A 23,953-nucleotide genomic window follows, 5' to 3' on the forward strand; every position below is an offset into this window, starting at 1 on the left:
AGACACAGCCAGACATTTCTGCAAAGAAGACATCCAGATGGCCAACAGACACATGAAAAGATGCTTAACATCGCTAAGTTTTGAAAATCAAAACCACATGAGATATTACCTCACATCTGTCAGAATGGCTAAAATCAAAAACTTAAGAAACAACAAGAACTGGCAAGGATGTGGAGAAAAAGGAACCCTTGTACATTGTTGGTAGGAATGCAAACCGGTGCAGCCACTGGGGAAGGCAATATGGAAGTTCCTCAAAAAATTAAAAATAGAACTAGCCTATGGTCCAGTAATTGCACTACTGGGTATTTACCCAAAGAATATGAAAACACTAATTCAAAATGATATATGCATTCCTATGTTCACTGCAGCATGAAGATAGCCAACCTGTGGAAGCAACCCAAGTGTCCATCAGTAGATGAATGAATAAAGAAGATGTGGTATATCTATACAACAGAATATTACTCAGCCATAAAAAGAATAAATGAAATCTTGCCACTTGCAGCGACATGGATGGATCTAGAGAGTATAATGCTAAGCAAAATAAGTCAGGTAGGAAAAGACAAATACCACATGATTTCACTCATATGTGAAATTTAAGAAATAAAACAGCAAACAAAGGGTGGAAAAGTCAAACCAAGAAGTGGACTCTTGATTATAGACAACAGATGGTTTCCAGGGGAGAGATGGGCGGGGGGGATGGGTGAAACAGGAGAAGGGGATTAAGAGTGCACTTCTTATGATGAGCACTGAGTAATGCATATAACTGTTGCATCACTATATTGTACACCTGAAATTAATATAACACTGTACGTTAACTATACTGGAATTAAAATTTTAAAAAAAGACTCGTGCTATGAAAATATTTTAATAAAATATGGAAATACTCATGCCATATCTTATGTGAAAAATGAAGCATAGAAAACTATGAATATAGTTAAGGTGCTAAATAAAAAGTACGTATCAGTGTTGACGATATATACTTCTGGGGGTAGTAGTTGCACTAATGTGGTTGTTTTTCCACTTCATTATACTTTTTTGTACCTTCCAAATATTCCAAAATGTACATCTACTATTTTTCTGATTTTCAAATCAAAGATTAAGAAAACTTTTTCAATAAAGTGGAAGGAACTTGACCCAGCTATAAGTTCTTCAATTGTGCTTGGTCTCTTGCCGTTTGAAGTAAGTCCTTACCTCATCTTTCTAGGAGGCGCTGTTAAATTATTCCTGGCCAGTGGACACTGGATCAAATTGAAAGTGAAGAGTATAGGTTAATCTGAGCAACAAAACTCAAACATTTGACAACAGTTCTCAAGAGCACTTGACATTTCATGTCTGGGACCTTTAAGTGTGTTACAAAGGTTTAAGACTAAGTTGTCCCATGGAAAATTGCCAATTCAAAGTCCAATGTGGAAAATTGCTAACTCAAAGTCCAATATGGAAAATTGCTAACTCAAAGTCCAATATTTAAAAGGATGGAAAAGCCTCAAACTATGGGGTGGTTCTCAGAAAGCCCTGGTTTGGTCTAAGAGGAATACTCTAGTGGAGACTGCCCAATAGTGGATTTTTATGCTGGGCCGAAGTGGTCCAAATCTAGAACCTCTGTTGAGTCGAGTCAGCAGCTAGGAGCAGCCCAGGAGATCATGCCTCAACATGAAAATTGTGGGGACGTCTGGATGGCTCAGTGTTTGAACGGCTGCTTTTGGCTTGAGGCATGGTCCCAGGGTCCTAGGATCGAGGTCTCCCATCAGTCTCCCCACGGGGAGCCTTCTTCTCCCTCTGTCTATGTCTCTGCCTCTCTCTGTGTGTCTCTCATGAATAAATAAAGAAAATCTTTAATTTAAAAAAACACACATGAAAATTGTGGTGGATCCTGTCAGCTAGCCTAGGAACATCTGAGTGGTTGCCTTGTAAATAGGTGCCTTGTAAATGTATTTAAAGTATACTCTCTTCAAAAGTCTCCTCACCTCCAAAATAAAAACAAAACCAAAGAACTTTCTCCATACAACAGCAAGTGGTAGACTTGCTTATATCTAGAAAAAATATTAGGCTTTTCCTTAAACAAGATTGTAGATGAATTCAGAACCTAGCAGTTACTAGCACATTATATGTGCCCCTTAGTATTTGTCGACTAAATTCTTACTTTTTTTTCAGTATAGTTGACATACAACGTTATGTCATTTCCAGGTGTCCAACATAGCAATTTGACAAGTTTATCCATTATGCTATGTTTACCGAAAGTGTAATTACCATGTCTGTCCTGTCATATCACTATCACGGTGTCACTGACTGCCTTCCTTTTGCTCTTTCCATTACTGGAGGACTGTATCTTCCTCTCCCCTTCACCCATTGTGCCCACACCCCCTCCTCCCCATCTTTTTATTCTCTGAATTTATAGTTCTGATTGTCTTTTTTCATTAATTCCTTTTTTAAAATTCCATTTGTATGTGGAATCATATGGTATTTGTCTTTCTCAGCCTGACTTATTTCACTTAGCATAATACCCTCTAGCTCCACCCACGTTGTCTCAAATGGCGCGATCTCATCCTTTTTTATAGCTGTGTGATATTCCATTGTGTATATATACCACATTTTCCTTATCCATTCATCTACTCATGGACACTTACGCTGTTTCCATGGCTATTGTAAATAATACTATAATAAACATAGCAGTGCAATAGTTTGCATTACTGTTTTCATTTTCCCTGGGTAGATATTCAACAGTCGAATTAGAAATGGCATTTCTAGGATTCTTTTCCTCTCATGAGGTATAATAATAAAGCTGTTCTTTATTGAAGCCAGATACTTTAGATTTGGTATTTATAATCCTTATAAAAACCCTGCAGTGTGGACATTGTTAGATGTCTTTACAAGTAGATACACTGAGGCCCAGAGAGGTTAAGTAACTTGACCAGGATCATACAGCTAGTAAGTGGTGGTTCTGGGATTCCAACCCAGTACTGCTCCAGACCAGGAGTCTTCAACCCTGGCTAACCAGCAGAATCACCAGCAGGAATTGAAAATAGATGACCCGGCTTCATGTCAGACTGATTAAATCATTATTTCTGGAGGTGGATCTAGACATTTGTATTTTTTTTAAAAAAGCTTTTAAATGTGGAAAGTTCGGCAACTTCCCTGACTCGGGCCACCTCTCTTGAGTCATGGAACCTTGCCCGGAAGCGCTCCCCATTAAAGCACTCTCGAACCTAAAAAATAAATAAATAAATGTGGAAAGTTCTATTGTTTCCAAGGTTGAGCACCACTGACCTATACCAACCCCTTATCTTAGTACCTATTGGGTAACTGAGTTTCAGAGAGGGGAGATTATCACATTCCACAGCTAAAAGTGTTGGAACCAGAGCACAAATGAAGATTTTCCTAATCCCACATTGTCCTCTGGGAGATTACTTGACTATCCCTCCAGGATCTCTTGCACCGTTGGGCAAGGGTGTGTGTGTGGGGGGAGGGGGGGGGCAGGGAACAGGCTCTGCCCATATGACAATTCTTGTGTGCCCCCTGGTGGGCTAAAGTGGTAAGGGGCCACGGTGTTGGGCAGTATGTCATAGGTAAGAGTAAGCAGCTCCGCAGGCCTCTATATTGCTAATCCAAGTGCTGCATGTTGATTTATACAAGGCAGCGGCTAGGTTGGTGGCACTCTACAGCATTATCGCACTTGGAAGGGAGAAAACAACATCAAGCACATAACCACTCTGGACTGGAACGCCTTGGTATAATGCCAACCTTAAGTCATATGAGACACTTCCTCACCTAAGAACTCAGGGAGAAATTTTGAAAATCTTACAGTACATGAAATTCAGGCAGTGTCTTATAGTTCATCTCGCAGATTTTGGAGTCAAACACACCTGAGGACAAATTCTAGCTCTACAATTTATTGACCTTATGAAAAACTTTGGTGAGCCACATGGCATCTTGAATCCTCAGTTTTATCGCCTGTAAAATGGTCATGATGGCACCTGATACAATTGTTGCGGAGATTAAGAGTCTACGTAAAGTGCTCGGCTCCGTGCCCACACTGTCCTAACCTCCAACCCTGAACCCCACAAATGGTTATTATCATTATTCCTGAAACTGAACCGTTAGATGTCTTTTTATCAGGCCTGGGAAAAACTTGCAAAGAAACAGTGTTCTCAGGGCTACCTTATGGGACCTCACACCTCCAGAGAGCACCTGTGGCTCCCTGCGCCCCCCTTCATGTGGCCTTCCAGATGATCCTTCCCCTTCAAAGTATTTTTTACACAGAATCCTGTTCTTATTCCTAGGGGCATTCTTACATGAAAAGGACGAGAAGAGGAGAGGAAGCCAGCAAAGGAGACAGGGAATGAGGGACTGATACAGTTGAAGAGACAGTGTTTATCCTAGAGGCCACTCTAGTGTCTCGGATGGAGGAAATGGCCAACTGGGTCAAATGCTAGGATCCATCAGGAAGGCAAGGCCCAAGAACCCACAATCCAGTTTAGCAAAGCAGAGGTCATTGGTGACCTCAACAAAAGCAATTTTGATATAGTGGCTGGTGGCAAAATTCTGATTGGAGTAAGGAATTTGATAAATCAGGCATAAACTAGTTTTCTGAGTTTTTCTATAAAGAGGAGCAAAGAAATGGGGTGGTCACTGCAGGAGGAAGTAGTTCTGTTTTTAAGATGGGAGAACTAACAGGCTATGTGTCACGATGCTGGGAATGAGCCGGTGTGAGGGAAGAAGGTATGCAGCCAGAGGGAGAGGAGAGAATGCACAGAGCAGCCCCCTTCCTGGGTCAGTGGGAATGGGACTTTGTACCCGAAGGAGCACAGACCCGGTCCCCGGGTGGGGAGAGGGGCAGGGGCCTGTGCACGCTCTTGCTCTCTTCTTGTGAAATCTCTTTTCTCAGTGCAGTGGGAAGCAAGGTCATTAATGAGAGCACTTGCTTTGAAGTGAAATAAAGTACCAACAAGAGAGCAAGTGGTATGTTCTGACTTAGAAATATCACTCAGAGTGGTGGTGGTGTGGGCAGCAGGGAAGTCTTTACTAAAAACCAAGCAGGAGGTTTGCACGTAACTTCGACCGAAATTCAAATAACGCTAAATGCAATATGCGATGCTCTGAATTTTCTTTATTTTCTAATAACTATTTAAACCACTCTACAAAACTTTCTATGACATTATTTAACAAAACTCTGCAAAATTTTGGGTGGGAATGAGACCCTATTTCCCTACATCAAAAACATCATGCAGACACTTACTTTCTTAGAGGATATTTAGCTTTGTGGAATTACTTACAGATGATGGTACCTTTTAATTCCATTTAACAGCATGAGAATTTACTCCCAGCATAGAACTCTTTAAAATATAACAATATACATTTCTTTTGAACCATTTCAGATGAAATTGTGCTGGGTGTTTTTCCAAAAGTTAAAACTAAGCTCCATCTCCTTTCCCCAATTACAGACTTGCACACCTCTGGCAGGTTTGGACAAAATATACCAGCTACTCCTCAGACTGCTCATCTAGGGATGCCCATGGTTCACACCATCACAGGTAGAAGAGAGAGTTGGATAATTCCAAACTTGGTTCTTTGTGAATGCTCTGGGCCACCAGAAAGGTCAGCTTGTGCGCATACTGGCAGGGGGCTGGGATACTGATTAGGCCCTGCGGAGAAAAAATATTGATAGCAGTTAAGAGATCAACTTGTGGGACACTTGTGTGGCTCAGTGGTTTAGCATGTGCCTTAGGCTCAGGGTGTGATGCTGGGGTCCTGGGACTGAGTTCCCACATCAGGCTCCCTCCAGGGAGCCTGCTTCTCCTTCTGCCTATATCTCTGCTTCTCTCTCTCTCTGTGTCATGCATGATTAAATAAACAAAATCTTTAAAAAAAAAAAAGGTTAACTTGTTCTTCAAAGCATTTTATGTTCCTTTATCCTCTGCTAATTCCATACACTGTAGAATGCATTTGTGAGTAAACAATAACTAAACTCACACAACAAAGGGCAACAGCACTTATGGGGAGCACAGACTCATGGAGCAAGCCAGGGTGGAGGGCCCTCTGGCTTTGTGGAGTTGGGAGCCCTCACACTTAGCCTTGATCTAAATTTCCTGTGACTCGGGGCTCCAAGGGGCTCAGGGCAAACCTTGGCCTTGGACCTTGAGAGCAGCCCTTGGCTTTGTGCACAGGAACACAGGACAGACATGTTTGGTTACATCCCTACCAGACACAGTGTCTGAGTTGGCGGCAACCTCCTCAACTGTAACTTGGAAATAACAATACCCTGATTTGCATAAGATAATGCACAGAATAAAGTCCTCTAGACACTATAAATATTGTTATAAATTAGTAATAATAATCATAATGTTAAGAGTCATTGCTACTTGGTTGCTATGGCATTCATTCATTCCTCCTTTGTGAAGTCAGGCATCATGCTGGGTGTAGGGATACAAAAGTGAATGGAGTGGCAGTCCCCGGGTGGTCACTCACCGGCCAGTTGTAGTACAGATGGCACAGTTTGAACGTAAGTCTCTGCATGTGATCGGGCTTCAAGCCATTGTCATCGTAGATGACATTATAGTGGGTGGGACTGACGGTTCCCCGGCAGGCAGCCCGACTGATCAAGTAGAAGTCGTACCTGAGCAGAAAAGCAGAATGAGTGTGGGCAAGAAGGCGAACGGAATGAGCCCTAACTTGAAGATCACAGAGCAACCGTTTCGATAGAAACTGGCTTTGGAACAGCACTTGCCACTCAGGACGAGTTGCTTCCGAGTCCACCACGGTGCCCAGGGGCGGGTTCTGCACGGATCGGTCGGTTTCTGTGAAGAATCGTGGCGTGCACTTCTTCCGGACCACAATCACGGACAGTTTGGGGCTTGAAACCAGAAAGGCAAAAAATAAGATGCAGAAAAACAAAACCAAGCTTGCAGCTTTCTACTCATCTTTTTTTTTTTTTTTTTTTTTTGGTAATTTCTAGGTAAACAAATCCATTCATTAAACAAACACTGCAAAAATGAAGAAAGTCAAAATTACCTCCAACCTCAACTCCCCTCTGAGATACAGTTTTCAAAACTAGAGACTGTCCTCACGTGTCACAAAAGTGCAGTATGCCCAGTCACTAGGCTGGTTTGTATCATATGAAGGGGAAAGGAGGGAACAGTTAGGAGGGCAGTGAGCTTCAATGAGCACCGCTAAAGGAACATTTTCCACGGAGACAAGCTTTCCTCTTTTTGTTAGCAATAGTCCCATTTCATTTCACCCTTCTTCTCAATTTCTGAATAGCAGAGACCCACCAGTCCCTCTTACTCCTCAAATCATCACTTCTGAATCCTGCAAGACAAACACCCAGGAGGATGGATGGGTGGACAAATGTACACTTGAGCCAAATATTGAATGACTATGGATTAAGGTCAGGATTTGCTAAAGCCAAGGCCAAATCCAAACACTGGCCATCATTCCCAAAGGAACCTCTGGGATGCAAAGATTACGGTGGAATTTCACTTTGAACGTTTTATTTTAAAAAATGTATTCTTGTTTTCAATACTGAAACTTTTAAAAGTTGATGTACTGCAAGAGATGTCTTTAGCACCGTCAGCTGCTAAACGTGCTCCTGCTAGCCCAAAATCGCATACTTGTGATTCTGAACAGACAGTTACTGGAGGTCAGCAAGGAGGGAGAGCATTTGGCCAAGAGGGTCTGGATGCAGCTGCAGGCTATGCTGCCCCCAAGCCATTATGGGCTCCCTCCTCACTGCCAGTCCCTGGGGAGGTCAGAATTCAGCTCTTCTGTGGCTCATGGCTGTGACTTTGGTTGCTGGTGGTGATGGTGGTGTCACCCCACAGACGAATGAGGTGCTCTGCTTGGAGTGAGACGCTCTCTGAGTATTTTAAGAAGCCAATTTGAGATTATCCACTTCCTCTGTCAGTTCTCATATATTTCTCAGACCTGCCACATGACATACTCACTGGAGAACATGTACTACACCACTGAATCTAGAAGCGTGGCAATGGAGCAAGGTGTTTAGGGTGGTCTGACTTCCATCTGCAGCACAGCCGGCCCTACTCCCCACTCCTTTCAGCACCTCCCTCTGACCTTGGCCTTATCCCTGGGGGGTGATTTGGGTCTTGAATTTGAAACCACAGTTTATTTAGACCCAGGGCATATTAATATGTATGAAGCATCTTCACCCGCCAGCAGCCCTGCAGGCTTCCGGCTGAATCTCCTCTCTGAGCCAGCTGCTCTGGAGGACACCTGCCCTCCTCCAGGTGCCCTCCCCTAGCTCGCCCCGCCCCTACCCTCCCATCTAGGGGCAGTCTATCCATCTGGCTGCACTCACATGATGCAGACACAGAGCCCAACTTAACTGCATGACAAAAAAAAGATGCTGGCATGTATTAATTTTAATAATTATAATCAATGTGCTATAATTGCAAGTGTGGGGGAAGAACACTAATTTAGTACCTGGTATTTGAACTTGCTTCTGTCACACTGCTCAGCAGCTGTGGAACTTCATATTCAATCAGTGTTTTTAGCTGACCGTCCCCTACCCCATCCCGGTACACAACTATCCGTGCTGGCAAACCATGGTTGTGCTTGTACCATTTGTTGAGTGCTCCTGCAGAATTTATTGTTGGTAAGAAAAGAATGACTTCTCCAATGCTATCCCCATTAGTGTTCAATGTTTTAAATCAATTTTTTACAGATCACTGCAAAAGAGGGTAATTTCTAATTGGAGTTATAACTGCAATAATATAAAAATAGAAAACTTTGGGGATCCCTGGGTGGCTTAGTGGTTCAGTGCCTGCCTTCAGCCCAGGGCGTGATCCTAGAGTCCTGGGATCGAGTCCCACGTCGGGCTCCCTGCATGGAGCCTGCTTCTCCCTCTGCCTGTGTCTCTGCCTCTCTCTCTCTCTGTGCCTCTCATGAATAAATAAATAAAATCTTAAAAAAAAAAAAAAAAACTTCAGGGAACATTCCACATCTCTGCTATTTGAGGAATCATAGTGGTTTCTATGGCATAACATATTCTTAAACTTAGCATATATTTTTTAGTAAAACTTTAATATTTAAGCAATAAATTAAGTCATGCGATAGAAATACAAAGTCCCCAAGCCAAATTAATACTAATTTAGTTTTTTCAAGCCTTTAAATGCTATCAATAGATAAAGACTGGATAATTTCATGTCATTTTCTTCTCTAATGAGCATAAATATGAAAACTTAAGGAAAGGACGTGGCTGCTGTTCTGAAAGCATCTCTTACCATGGACTCACCCAATTAGATTCTAAGTTGCACTGACAATATGAACTTTGAAAACATGTCCACCCACTACAACTAGAAATTGCCTTAAGAGCAGAGACCAGATAGTAACTCCTACTCAACAGAAACTTTTCATAACTACTTAAAATAAGGACCCAGCTTTGAAGTGAGGGCAAAGTTATATATATAATAATAATTATTTTCAGGTACATATTGGGCAATTTTTAGGAGAGTTTATTGTCCAGGAAATTCATTTTAGTTTAATAGAAGGATGATCATATACATAAGGGCATAATCAACACATATCACCAAATTCACTTTTTAAAGGAAATAATATTTATCCTCCTCCTCAAAGTTTATAGATGGGAAAATTTGGATCAGAAAAAGAAGTGAATTGTATAAACCACACTGCTAGGGAGTGGCAAGGCCAGATCCTGACCAGGGCTGGGGAGGAGATGGGAGCCCCAGACACTGTTGCCACTGCAACCCACTATGAAGAAGGCACCCTTCCTCCTCTACCTCCTTCTCCATCTCCTCCCGCTATGCCACACTTCACCTGCCAGCATTCCTCTCCCCTCCCCAAAGGCCTCCTTCTTATTCTAGACCTCACCCCACTCTGTCACAATCTTTGTTTCTCTAGGGTAGATTCCTTTGGCCTTTGCACTGCTTGCCAGAGTCATCAAAAGCTACAAAGCCTCCTCCTCTTGACTATCTGTTTATCACACAGAGATGACAAATGTAAATTCTACAGCATCTATGAGCATGGGTCAGGGCACAGTGTTGGGAACCTCCAACCAGGTGACAGTTGACTCAAGCAGATTTAGGGAGTCTGCTTCCACCACCTTGTCTACTATAGGCACATGCACTGAAAGAACAGTGCTTGGAGCCCATCCCCTCGCCCCACTGCTACACTTTTAGTACCAGTCATGAAAACTTTTAAGCAGTCTGCAACGTCAGTCGTGGTTCTCTGAAGAATACAGCGAGAAAACCACCTAAAGTGAGAAAAAAAACAAAATTAAAGTTCAAACTCACAATGTCTACTATAAACATGCATTAGGATTAAATGAAGAAACAGAAAACAACCATCGATGGGAGAATAGATAAAGATGCTGTGATAAGCACTGGCGAGTGTGTGCACACACATCTGGAATACTATTTAACCATACAAAAGAATAAAATTTTGCCATTTGTGACGACATGAATGGACATTGAGGACATTATGCCAAGCGAAATAAGTCAGAAAAACAAGTATTGTATGATCTCACTTAAATGTGAAATCAAGAAAAAAAATCTCATAGAAACAGAGAGCAGACCTGTGGTCACCAGAGGCAGGGGGTGGGAATGGGGTGCAGGGTGAAGGAGATAAAAGAAAAAAAACTTCCTGATACAAAATAAATAAGTCCTGGGGATGTAATGAATACCATGGTGAGTATAGTTAATAATGTTGTATTGTATATTTGAAAGGTGCTAACAGAGTAGATCTTGAAAGTCCTCATCACAAGAAAAATGGATTTTATAACTTTGTACGTGATGATATCAACTAGGCTTACTGTGGTGATCATTTTGCAATATGTACAAATACTGAATCATTATGTTGAACAATGAAACCGATATAATGTTGTATGTCATTATACCTCAATCAAAATAAAATGAAATAGACATTATGAGTAAAACTTAATGCTCATGATTTTGTATATGCTATATGAGCACAATTATATTAAAAGCCTCCCCTCCCCAAAAGCAATTTATTGGTAAGAGAAACTAAAGCCTACCACTACATCAGACATAGTTGGGTTCAAATCCTGGCTGATATACTCACCAGCCATGTGACTTTGCTATGTGAACCTATACGTCGGTTTCCTCGTCTGTACCAAGGAAATATGCAAGGTGGTAAAGTAGTTACTACCTCATAAGGTTGTAAAAATTAAATTAGATAAAATGTGTAAAGTACTTATTAGCACTGTACTTGGCACAAAATATGCAATAATAAATAGAAGCCACTATGTTATTATAAAGGAATTTATTAGCTTAGCAGATCTATTTTTCAAAACATTCAAAAATTTCTCAAGCATAAACTTCGACTCCTATCGATGAGCCTTTTGGACTTGAGATGTGAACATGATTAACTTATTTAAATTTCAGAAGTTCTCTTGCTGAAGTCATTAATCCAGTAAGAGCACTTGGAGAGTGAAAGTCATAACTTAATGGTCAGTACACACCAACATTCATTATTATATATGCCAGTAATGACACAATTAGGAGTGTGGTGAACAAACTGGAAGTCCTTTATCTGCCTGATTAACGGAGTGACACATTTAATGGGATCTCGCACAACATGGATGAAGCTACTTTCCCTGTTTCTCACCATCCTGAATGTATACCTGACCACAAATTTAATGGAGTGAATCAAACAGCTTACATCCAGGAATGAAATACATCACAAAGAGTTCCTACAGCCTCAAACACATTACTTAGTTGCAAATAGACAAACGAGTCTAAGAACCATAATTTAATAAGTGCTAGGAGTCAGTATTTAATGTTTAGTTATTCCTAAAACTGCTTGTTTTCAACAGCTGCATGAACAACTACATCAACCGTCTACAAGTGTCAATAACAACAAGCATGTACTGAGCAATTACTATGGGAGGCTGTGTTTTAAGCACTTTATCTTATGTAATTTCCAAACATGCCCTATGAAATAGGCATCATTGTCATCCCCATTTTACAGGTGACTACAAGTGAGGCACAGCAAACTTAAATAGCCAGATGTCAGACACAGAATAAGCAAGTGGCAGAATAGGATACAAATCCAAGCAATCTGATTCCAAGCTCAGCTGCTTGACGTGATGTATGTAAAGTTCCTGGTACAAGACCCAAAACAGTGCAGATGCACAGAAAGTAAATACATAAGAATTTCCATCATCTGTAGTTTGGGGAAAATTTGACAGATATACGAGTGATAGCTTGTCCTAAAGTCTGCATAAATACACTTTTTTCACCAGGCTACATATTATCTTAATATTATCAATCACATTTTTATCTGCAAGTATAATTTATGACTAAAGTGTTCATATTTTTAAAACAAGTGAAGAATACAAACTGTTTCCTGCTGTAGGGTTAAATCACAAACAATAATTAGAGGAGATGTTGGGGTAACTGTAAAAGTACCTGGTGATTCTGGGGTTAATACTGGCCACAAATCCAACCACCACCATATCCTTGCTGAAGTCATCTTTACAGACATCAATCCCGACCACCATCAGGGACTTTAACTGTAAAAGTAAATTTTTCATGATTTAATGGAATGGGGCCTCTTTTCCCCAAACGATGATTTAATATGAAGTTTTTAAAAAAAATTGTTCCTAGTTATTATTTAAGTTAAGCTATATGCCAGTGAGACCAGGGTCCAGATGAAGCAGACTATTAAAACAGAAACCAAAGAGATTCAAAGATGGAGGGATGAATATGGTACATATTTTGTTTAAGAGACTCAATGGAGGGATGCCTGGATGGCTCAGTGGTTGAGTATCTGCCTTTGGCTCAGGTCGTGATCACTGGGTCCTGGGATCAAGTCCCATATCAGGTTCCCCGCAGAGAGCCTGCTTCTCCCTCTGCTTGTGTTTCTGCCTTTCGCTGTGTGTCTCTCATGAATAAATAAATAAAATCTTTAAAAAAGAGAGAGAGACTCACGGTAGTGCAAAATAGCTACCATCCTTTATGGAGGTGGGTGCCATCAGTGGCTCAAGAGGTCTGGGAAAGTGGTCAGTCATTTATCCTGGGCCTTTGGGCTGGAGGGATCTGAAGACGTCCACTCCTCACTCTTCAGATGTCTAAGGGACCCTCATTGTTCGCTATCTATGCCCCTCCAAGGAGGCAACTGGGGCCTGCCACAAACTCCTGGTTACAGAAATGCAAGGGAATGGACAACATTCCCTCACCTCCCATCCCCTCACTCCCTTCCACAGTGGCCAATAGTTGAGGAATGAGAAGAGGATTTCTCAGTTCCCACCACAGTTCAAGATTAGAGCTCTGGGGAGGCCCTCTCTAAGATGCAGAGCTCCTCTGAGAGCCAGCCAGCAGCTGCTGAAAGCTGATAAAGCAGAGACCATGGAGCACAGATTTCCTATAGTGGCAGGGAGGCTCCAGATCAAGTCCCTCCAAGTCTGTGCCAACCTAGATTCTCTGTCATGATTTGTTCTGTTAACAGCTTGCCTGAAGCTCCCGGAGAACAGGAGCCACACCTCAACTTCTGCGTGGTGTCCTGCGTCCTGCCAGAACCCAGAGCAGACAGAGAAACAACAGACCCAACAAACAAAACAAATACTTGCAAGGTCATTTGAAAACATCACCCACTTTGATGTCATTTTTCAATTAATAAAAAGATTGATTGATTCCTAAAAGGAAAACCATAACAGAATGCTCACAGGGATCTCGACAGCCCACAGTTCGCCTCCGAGTTTACAGGCCATTTGCATGGCAATCCTGGTGGCGATGCTCATCATCATCTGCTGTTTATTCAAAGTCCGTGTAAGCGCACACTGGCTCGGCACTGGGCAGAAGGAGTTCAGATATTTTTTAATGGAATCATAGTAGCTCTTCTGATTAGAAGGCAGGATACACATTACCTAAAAGACAAAAAAAAAAAAAAAAAAAAAAGGAAGAAAAAAGTCAATTTACTTATGCTTAGAAGTAGCTTTACAAAAACTGAGGGGAACCCGGGTGGCTCAGCCAGTTAAGCATCTGACTCTTGATTTCAGCTCAGGTCACAATCTCACAGTTGTGAGAAGGAGCCCTGGGCTGGGCTCTGTGCTGGGCATGGAGTTTGCTTAAGATTCTCTCTCCCTCTCCACCACCTTTGCACATGGGGGTGCTCTCTCTCAAAAAAAAAAAAAAAATGAATACGTGGATTCTCCAAATATCTCTTGCCCTTAATTTCTGAAGAAGCAAATATTAACATGACTAAACTTGTCTTAAATGGCCCTTAGCCACTGACCATTGGCCAATACCATTTGAAATGCCTCTTTTCAGCCATCCACTCTGCAGTCCCACCTCAAAGCTACCCATCCCTCTTGGCTTTCCCTTTCTCTCATCTCTCTCTCTCTCTCTCTCTCTCTCTCTCCCTTTTTTAAGACTTTATTTATCCATGACAGACACACAGAGAGAGGCAGCCACATAGGCAGAGGGAGAAGCAGGCTCCCCGTGGGGAGGCCAATGCCAGACTCAATTCCAGCACCACGGAATCACGCCCTGAGCCAAATAATGCTCAACCACTGAGCCACCCAGGGGCTCCTTTGTCCCTATTTCTTGTTGGGTGTTTCTCTCCAAAAGGCCTCTCCTGACCTACCTGCATCTCTTCTCCATCTTTTACTCCTTACCTTCAAAACCACCAAATGATAGAAAAAATAGGCATGGTCATAATTAGCAGAAAACAAAGTGATTTTTCACCTATAGATTTGTTCAAAATACCATAATGTCAAGGGCTAAAATCATTTACCCTTAATCATATAAAATAGGGAAATATATTTGTCTGCAAAATCCTCTTAGGAGTATTCCTTCCTTCCATCCTAATGAATTTAGGATGGAAGGACCAGGCAAGGCAGGTGATGGTCCTGATGATGGACCAGGCAAGGCAGGTGACAGAACAAGGCAGTGGTCCAACGGGGACTAGGGTTAAAAGAAGGTCGGAGACAAGTGAGACTGGTTGCCTGTGAGGGGGATGGAGGTGTAAGTGATATGTGAATAACAGGAGCCATGCTTCCCCCAGTAGAGATGGGGGAACAATATGTACTAATATGGATACGGGAACACTTCCCTGTGGTGTTGGATTGGAACTGGAGTTGCAACACGTTTTTGTTTTGTTTTGTTTTTTAAAGATTTTATTTTATTCATGAGAGACACACACACAGAGACAGAGAGAGAGAGAGAGGCAGAGACACAGGCAGAGGGAGAAGCAGGCTCCATGCAGGGAGCCTGACGTGGGTCTCGATCCCAAGTCTCCAGGATCATGCCCCGGACTGAAGGTGGCGCTAAACCACTGAGCCACCGGGGCCGCCCATCAAACACGATTTTAACAAATACATAGACACACGTGGTAATAACATGGATGTAAGTGTATATGTACGAACAGTTGGCCCTTGAACAACACAGGTTTAAACTGTGCAAGTATGGGGATCCCTGGGTGGCTCAGCAGTTTAGTGCCTGCCTTTGGCCCAGGGCATGATCCTGGAGACCCGGGATCGAGTCCCACGTCAGGCTCCCTGCATGGAGCCTGCTTCTCCCTCTGCCTGTGTCTCTGCCTCTCTCTCCCTCTCTCTGTGTATCTCATGAATAAATAAATAAAATCTTTAAAAATAAATAAATAAACTGTGCAAGTTTATTTATATGCAGATTTTTTGGATAAATATAGTCCAGTACTGTAAACGTATCTCCTCTTCCTTACGGTTTTCTTAACATTTTCTTTTCTCTAGCCTACTTTATTGTAAGAATACAGTATATGGCATATATAAAGTACAAAATATGTGTTAATCAACTATGTTATAAGGCTTCCAGTCAACAGTTGGCTATAGAAATTAAATTTTGTAGGAGTCAAAAGTCATATGGAGATTTTTGGCTGTGCAAGGGCCTGTACCCCCTAACTAAACCCTATACTGTTCAAGGGTCAACTGTATATGAGTACGTATGTAGACATATGCTACACATATTCCTAGCTTTGCCCATTGAGAAAGCCTAGGAGCAGTGACAAGTAAGCACATTCAGTTGCCCAGATTTTGTTTTCTATCAAAAGGATCACAGTTCATTGGAGAAATATCTAATTCCAGAGCTGGGCAGTAAACAAGTAAGCACATTCAGTTGCCCAGATTTTGTTTTCTATCAAAAGGATCACAGTTCATTGGAGAAATATCTAATTCCAGAGCTGGGCAGTAAAACTTCAAGATTAAATTGGAATACCTTACTGTCCCAGACAGTAAAGAAATGTCCCCAGAAAAGATGGGGACATGTCAAAAAGACACAGAAGCCAACCTGAATGGGTGGGTCTCCCATTAACAAAATCAAGAACAATTGGACATCAAAATAAATAATAGTAGAAATAGATTAGAAGCTGGTAAAATAGAAAACCATGAATCTATACTGATATAAATAAAGAAATGGGGAGAAGAGAAAAGTCTTACTTATAACATAATGCTACCTACTTATTGTAGAAGGAAATACAATGCTACATACTAAATGTATGAAACTAGGAAGCCACCATTTGGCAATCACCATAGCAATAATGGGTTCAGGTAAGAATTATCAATGGATCCTAAAACTAGCAGGTAAAAGTTTGATGAGAAACAGGATATTTACAGTCTCAAGTATCTCCCTACAAAAAACAAAAACATCTGATTAATTGCAAAGAGAAGAGTAAATGTACAACGGAGAAACTTGGCAGATACCACCTTAATTAATTAATGGGGTGCCTCCTGGTAGGACACATTAAGAACACAGAATCATTACTGTGATACTCCTGCCAAAAGTGCATAACCTGAACTGAATTATAAGGAAACATCAGACAAACCCAGATTGAGGGACATTATATACAATAAGTGGTCTATACTCTTCAAAATTGGAAGGTCATTAAAAACTATAAAACTGTTCCAGATTGAAGGAGAGTCTAAAGAGACAGGACAACTAATTACAATGCATTAGATCTTTTTACTAGAGAGGACATTTTGAGGACAAATCGAGAAATGTGAATGGAGTCTGTGGATTAGCTGGTCTTACTGTTTCTGGATTTTGATGGTTGTCCTATGGTTCTGTAGGAGAGTGACCTTGTCTGTAGAGATTATGCACTAAAGTATTCAAGGGCAATGGGCATTTCTGTAGCCAGTCTCAAATGGCTCAAGAAAAAAGATGATAGATAGATAGATAGATAGATAGATAGATAGATAGATAGATAGACAGATATAGGAAGGAAAGAAACAATAAAACAAATATAATAAAATGTCAACAATTGGAGAATCTGGATGAAGGATATATATCGTAAGATCGTAAGATTCTTACGATCTTTCTGTTAAGTTTATTTTTAAGAAAAAAAATGCTCTTAGGGTTAAAGTTCCTTTTGTTTAGTATAACATCCTTATGGGCCTTTCTTTGTGTCCAACTAAAAGAGATGGCTAAGCTGCTCTGCAGGACATGCAGAGAAGAATGCTGGGAGTCCAGATGCATGAGCTATGGAGGTAAGACACTACAGTGCAGTGAAAGGCTGGGGTCTGGGAGAAGAGGAAGCATTTCCAAGAAGGAGGAATGGCTGAGAGATTCTTAAGAACAAGGATGGTGATTTTAACTCCTCTAGAATGTTGGGGTGTGCCGTAATCATGCCTTGGCCCCAAACCTTCTGCAAAGTCAGCTACACTCGTGCACACACACAATTCTTTGTAATGAGGCAGCTGTGGAGCTGACGCAGTGCAGGGGAATGGCATTCATGAAAGAGAACGAGAATCCAGAGGAAGCAGCCACAGGTGACATGGAAAAACCCAAACCCTCCAAGAATCCACTGAAACACTGGGGGCCCCAGTATTTATGGGATACAGTGGGAGTCACTGTATCTTAAATCATGAATAAAAGATGACCCCTCAGCAAGTGAAAAATATGTAGACATCTAAGAGGATGCAACAGGGGCAAAAACAGGTATTTAAAAATTAATATTATAAATATGAAAATGAAACAAAATATTGACTAAAATACTAAGATTAATACTTTCTTGGGTTCTTGGGGAAATGCAGAGCAATTTGCAAACATATCATGGGACAATATGCTCACTTCCTTCTTCCAGGGAAAGAAGACTATGAGACATAGAGAAAAAGTAAAAATTATACATCAAAAAAAAATGATCTATACTTACCAACTGAACGTCAGGATCAACATGTTTCTGTAGAGCGCTAAGGAATGCAGCTGGATTTTCTTGAACTTTTATGCTACATAAAAAGATTAGTTTTGAGAATATATAATTCTATAATTCCCTTTTTAGTAGCACATCATCATAGAATTAGAAATCATACAAACAGATTTTTATAATTCCCCTACAAGAAACACCAAAACATTTAATTATCATTTTTATTAGCTTAAAAATAGTTTGGTGGAAAATGTGATTTTTGCAATTATATATAATTCCTACAATTAATAATTCTGTTGTTCAAAATGAAGTTGCAAATGAGCTTTTAAAATCACTAGTCTCAATACCAAGTGTCTGAAACTGGTTCGAGTTAAATTGGGATTAGGATTTCTCTAATACTGAATCTCCATGAGAACTTCCAAAGTCTCAGAAATCATCAGACTAAAGGGACCAAGCTATTCAGTTAATCTGAATGGTTCAGACTAAAAGATTTTTTTTCCTTAGTGACCGCTTGTTTAGAGTGTGGGATATTTAGCCTGTATCAGTCAGCAAGTACTGTGCTTATTACATTATGTTAGGGGCCAGATGCTATAGAAATAATTCCCACAGAGGACTTAATAGGTACAGTTTCTTTATGTAGAATCAGCTTCTGATAGGTCTATAGGGTTGGATGGTCCTAACGCCCAGTGGCCTTTTCAAACTGGCCCAGCAGGTGGCAGGACCACTGTTTCCTGTTCACTGATTCTAAGCTCCAGGAATGGCCTGCAGCTCTGTTAAAACAACTAAACGTTTCTGACTTTGGCAATTCAACCCCTTGCAGGCTGACTCAACAGCCATCTTACAGTCCATTCTTTCCAAATTCATCAGGCAAATGTTTCAGATGGGAGGAACTTTGCACATCAATCTAAGAGGGAAAGGGCACCTGGGTGGCTCAGTCGGTTAAACACCTGGCTCTTGATTTTGGCTCATGTCATGATCTCAGGGTGATGAGATCAAGCCCCTCATTGGTCTCTGTGCTGAGCAAGGAGTCTGCTTAAGATTCTCTCATTCCAAAAAAAAAAAAAAAAAAAAAAGATTCTCTCATTCCCTCTTTCTGGTGGCACCTGTGTGGCTCAGTTAAGCATCTCCCTTCGGCTCTGGTCATGATCCTGAGTCCCAGAATCGAGCCCTATGTTGGGCTCCCTGCTGAGTGGGGGGTCTGCTTCTCCCTCTGCCTCTGTGCCCCTCCCTCAGCTCGTGTTTTCTCTCTCTTGTTCACTCACTCACTCTCTCAAATAAATAAAATCTTTATAAAAAATTCTCTTTCTCCCTCTGCCCGTCCCCACCCAGCTCTCTCACTCTTCTCTCTGAAATAAATAAATAAAACTGGTAAATGGATACTTCATGGGAAAGAAAAAAGATGGAATAAAATATGGGCTTTTAAATAAAACAGGCTAAGAATAGAACATAGCATAGGGTTCATTCATGGAATTCATGTAAGAAAGAGCCTGTGCTGTTGTCCCAGGGTCTGTGACTCTAGGTTCTTCCATTAATCTTTTCCTGCTTTTTTTAGCTGCTGGGTTAAGAGAAATTAGAGCAGGTGAAACCGAAACCAGGCAATTTGTTAACAGATGTGATAAGAGGAGCATTCTAAACTACAGTGTAAAATGAGACTTTAGGGGGGATCTGTGGTTTTCAACAATGCTTGCACTGCTGATGTAATTAATTAGTAACCACATATTTAAAGAATAACGTCCCCCCTTGCCAATTAGGACATTTGCCCCTCCACTATAACAGCAACCAAAAGAAGTATGCATTCCTCCTTATTAAGCATATCAAGCTCAATAAGTTGAAGCATGACCAAACTTATTGCTATTCTAAAGCAAACAATATCCAACTTTGAGTGATTGTGTTCTAAACTGACAGAGATTTATTTCTCTTTCTCATCCCCAGCAAATGGCATAGTCTCTAGTATACAGTAGACACTCAATAAATGTTCAAAGACTAAATGCCCTTGCTTTTATCAGAAAACTATCTAAATAGTCTTATACTACAGTAAGAGAATCAGAAAAGCTTATTTCAGTCTATTTTTATGTTAAATTTTAAAGCATAAAATGTATCAAGTAAGTTAGGAAATGCAACTTTTATATTTTTCAATATCCTGTTTGCTGTTAAGTTTTATAAATAATTGATATGAAAGAAGTAAGGGGAAAAAGCTAATGAATGGATTCATTCAGGATTTATGCCCCAACTAGTACTGAAGAGATTAGGCTAATGAGACTATTGCCGAAAGAACTGTGAAAACAGTTTTACAAAGATCAACATAAAAAAAAAAAAAAAAAAAAAAAAAAAAAAAGATCAACATAAAATATATTTTAACTGTATAAAAATTTAGTCACTGCAAAATCTATCTACTTATAACTATTCTCTTTGTACTTTATATTAGGAAAGTTTACTGAGATAAAGCTTTTGTAGCTACATGAACCACCATTTCTGATCTTCTAACTAAACCAAATTAATATATGAAAATAGTTGGGATGATTTCCTGTGTATTCTCACTTTTTGGGGTAGTCCACATTAAATCCCATGGAACTTCCAGCTCTTCTCAGGCAGTGCAAAAAGTCCTCAGCCACATTTTTATCTCTGTTGCTACATATAATCAACCACTTATTCAAAGGCCGTGCACTTAAAATCTTGCAATTCCGCATGTCCTTGGACCACTCAGCAGCAGACACAGGTTGACACTGCGAAAAACAATGATTGTGAAAGGGTTGAAGACATTTATTCAGAGAGCAGTTAAATAAAGATAGCATGAAGATGGTGCACATTTGTCGTTAAGAGAACTACAAAGTACAGTTGGCTATTCACAGACTTAAAACACTGATCCAAGCACTGCACGTTTGGACAGAATCCATGGGCTTCCTGGATCTGAGCATGACCACAGGTCGGCCACTCCCTGGCTGCAGGTGGTTGGGCAGGTCTCTACCTCGTGGGCCTCCACAGTGTGCAAAGAAAGATGTCCGATTCAAAGACCTCTAGGTTCCCTTCCAGCTCTAAGATCGATGACCTTTAATAAGAATGTCTCAGGCAAGTGGCCTAATTCAGTCTCTTTAGGCATAAAGCTACCTCAAAGAGAAAGTGCTGACTGTTGATAATCTAGCTCATCAAACTACACTAACCAACGCTACAGGGCAGTTATGAACATACATTCTGCTAGGGGTAGCTATGTCTGGGAGCAAAGATGGGGCCAGGGCACAAGCTCCTTTCTCATTCTTGGATGGTCTCCCCTGCCCCCACCAGGGTGACCAGGAAAACTCAGTTCCCTGCACCGAAGAGGGGAGACTTTAGATGGGTTAGTACCCTTCTGCTTTTATCCACGGACCAGAATTGAATGGAAATGTCTTTGGTTTAGTGAGCCAGGAAGGGCCCCTGTTAGAATCTAAAAGGATCACAGTGTAACGGAATCCCTTGCTACTCAGCATGGCTATCTCCTGAGAGCTTGTTAGAAATGCAGAGTCCTGGGCCCCATTCCAGACCTACTGACTCAGAATCTACATGTTAACATGTTCCCATTCACTCATCAGCACATGAATGTAAGAAGTATTATAATCCGGTAGTTTTATAGACTCCAAAGCTATGGCTGAGAGAGATTATGTAGCCAGTTGGTGCCCAGTGATAGATTTAGATTGATCCTCCTGGGGTTGCCATCAGGGTACTTTCCACCAAGCACTCTGAAATCCAACCACAGGCACTCTCACTAGGTGGCCAGGCAGGGACTCAGGTCCAGGAGGCAAATGTAAAGAAGGAAGGGTCAGCCCTCCTTTGATGATTCTCTCTGGAGTCACGGTTCATTCTCATTCATTCTCACCGACACTCCTACTTGCTACGGGCTGGTGGGAGCCCCAGGACAACTGTTCAAGGCACTCTGAGGCCTGAGACCCTTTAATCTACTCAGTTCCTAGAATCCAATTTCAGAAAAGCAAACATCTCGAGACAGCTCTTGCCGGCCACGACCACCGCCAGGGTGCGAGTTCTCCCATTTTAGTGCTCCTTCTCCTAAGAACTGTTTCCATGCTCAAAGATACACCAAAGAAGCTCTGAGAAATAGGATTTTGCTTACAGAGATGATGAGACAAATTATATTAAATATTTATACCCCGCTTCATATGTAGAACTGAAACTGAGCTTCTCTTTATTGACTCCTGACCAAAATCTTTATTAAAAGGAGGCTTGTTTTTTGGTACTTTACAAACTTTGTTTCTGTTTTGTTTTTCAAAGTAGTTTTTCCTCAGCTTCTCCAATGAGGTTTTTGGCAACTTGGATAGAATATACAAAAGAAATGATGAAAAATTCCCATGCCACCAACACGAAACTTTCGTTGCTCAGTTACATTTGTTACACATGTCAGCTAATTATACCAGGTAAAGGTGAGAAGAGGGCCTTTAAAAATGAAATGATACATAATTGGCTTTTAAAATCAGCAAAACAGGGATACCTGGTTGGCTCAGTGGTTGAACATCTGCCTTTGGCTCAGGTCATGATCCCAGGGTCCTGGGATCAAGTCCTGCATCAGGATCCCTGCAAGGATCCTGCTTCTCCTTCTGCCTGTGTCTCTGCCTCTCCTCATGAATAAATAAACTCTTTTTTAAAAAATGGGCAAAACAAAGGGGAAAGTAGAAAGATAATGCACCATTTTTGTATAAAATACAAAATGGCTTCAACTGAAGCCTGAAAGAGATGTGTCTCTTCAGGCTGGCTCTCTCTCCCTAAATGCTATAGCTGGGGATGGGCTCTGCACACATTCATGTTTGATGCCAACCAAGCAGCATTTTACTTTAGGGGGAATTTGGGAGGAAAGAACCCTCCTATCAGGAAACCTAGTCTATTGGACTTAACCCTAACCAGTTAAAACATTTTCTCAGTTGCTACAAGTTTCCTTCCTTCCTTCCTTCCTTCCTTCCTTCCTTCCTTCCTTCCTTCCTTCCTTTCCTTTTCTTTTCTCTTTCTTTCTTTCTTTCTTTCTTTCTTTCTTTCTTTCTTTCTTTCTTTCTTTCTTTCTTTCTTTTCTTTTCTTTCTTTCTTCTTCTTTTTTTTTCTTTTTTTTGTGACACAAGAGTACTACAACACCTAATAATATGTGAGCATGTTTTAATTGTCATAGCTTAAGGGCAGCCTGGGTGGCTCAGTGGTTTAGCATCTGCCTTCAGCCCAGGGCCTGAGCCTGGAGTCCTGGGATTGAGTCCCACATCAGGCTCCCTGCATGGAGCCTGCTTCTCCCTCTGCCTGTGTCTCTGACCACCACCCGCCCCCCCCCCGCCCCGTGTGTGTCTCTCATAAATAAATAAAATCTTGAAAAAAAAATTGTCATAGCTTGAAATACAATTTTTCTAATGCATCTTTAAATGAGAAACCACACCACACTGACCTAAATCATGTCCAATGGGTACTGCTAAGCCTTTGCAAATACACTCAGATTGAGAAGGAAAACAGAAGGGACCTCAAGGTTTTAGGACAAGGGGAGGACATGGACATGGCCATGGCCATGGAGAAACCAAATGAATATTACAAGCCCACTAGTCACTCATGCATATGATCAAACTTACACACACTCAAGCAAATACTTTTAAATGAAAATAGAATCACAGCACTTACTACATGGTCTTGCATTAATATTTTTTCTGAAGGCAAAACCCGCCCAGTCAGAGACATCTGGCATCCAAAATGCAGCCCCCAGGTCTCCAGCTCAAAACGAGCATACTTGTTTCTGTTGATAGAGTTGAGTTTTAAATCATTAAAGTGCTTATTTTCTAAAGAATTTTAATCATTAGAGATAGAATTATAACTTACTAAATTATTCGGAGACTATTTTTTT

At 41.1% G+C, this 23,953-nt stretch overlaps 1 protein-coding gene across 1 annotated transcript in view; it reads right to left on the minus strand.

The window, feature by feature from the left end:
- Positions 1–5,084: 5,084 nt before the first annotated feature.
- Positions 5,085–23,953, minus strand: part of PIWIL4 (piwi like RNA-mediated gene silencing 4) — a 46,727-nt gene continuing 27,858 nt past the window's right edge. The window contains exons 11-20 of the mRNA XM_038568289.1: positions 23,734–23,845; positions 20,641–20,825; positions 18,112–18,184; positions 13,655–13,855; positions 12,399–12,502; positions 10,152–10,222; positions 8,434–8,587; positions 6,722–6,847; positions 6,463–6,610; positions 5,085–5,639 (exon numbers count right to left, since the gene is read on the minus strand). Coding sequence (XP_038424217.1) covers positions 5,523–5,639; positions 6,463–6,610; positions 6,722–6,847; positions 8,434–8,587; positions 10,152–10,222; positions 12,399–12,502; positions 13,655–13,855; positions 18,112–18,184; positions 20,641–20,825; positions 23,734–23,845 — 1,291 coding nt within the window. The 3' untranslated portion in view covers positions 5,085–5,522. The remainder of the gene's footprint in view (positions 5,640–6,462; positions 6,611–6,721; positions 6,848–8,433; positions 8,588–10,151; positions 10,223–12,398; positions 12,503–13,654; positions 13,856–18,111; positions 18,185–20,640; positions 20,826–23,733; positions 23,846–23,953) is intronic.

This window comes from Canis lupus, chromosome 21 (genome assembly GCF_011100685.1).
Source record: "Canis lupus familiaris isolate Mischka breed German Shepherd chromosome 21, alternate assembly UU_Cfam_GSD_1.0, whole genome shotgun sequence".
Lineage (NCBI taxonomy): Eukaryota > Metazoa > Chordata > Mammalia > Carnivora > Canidae > Canis > Canis lupus.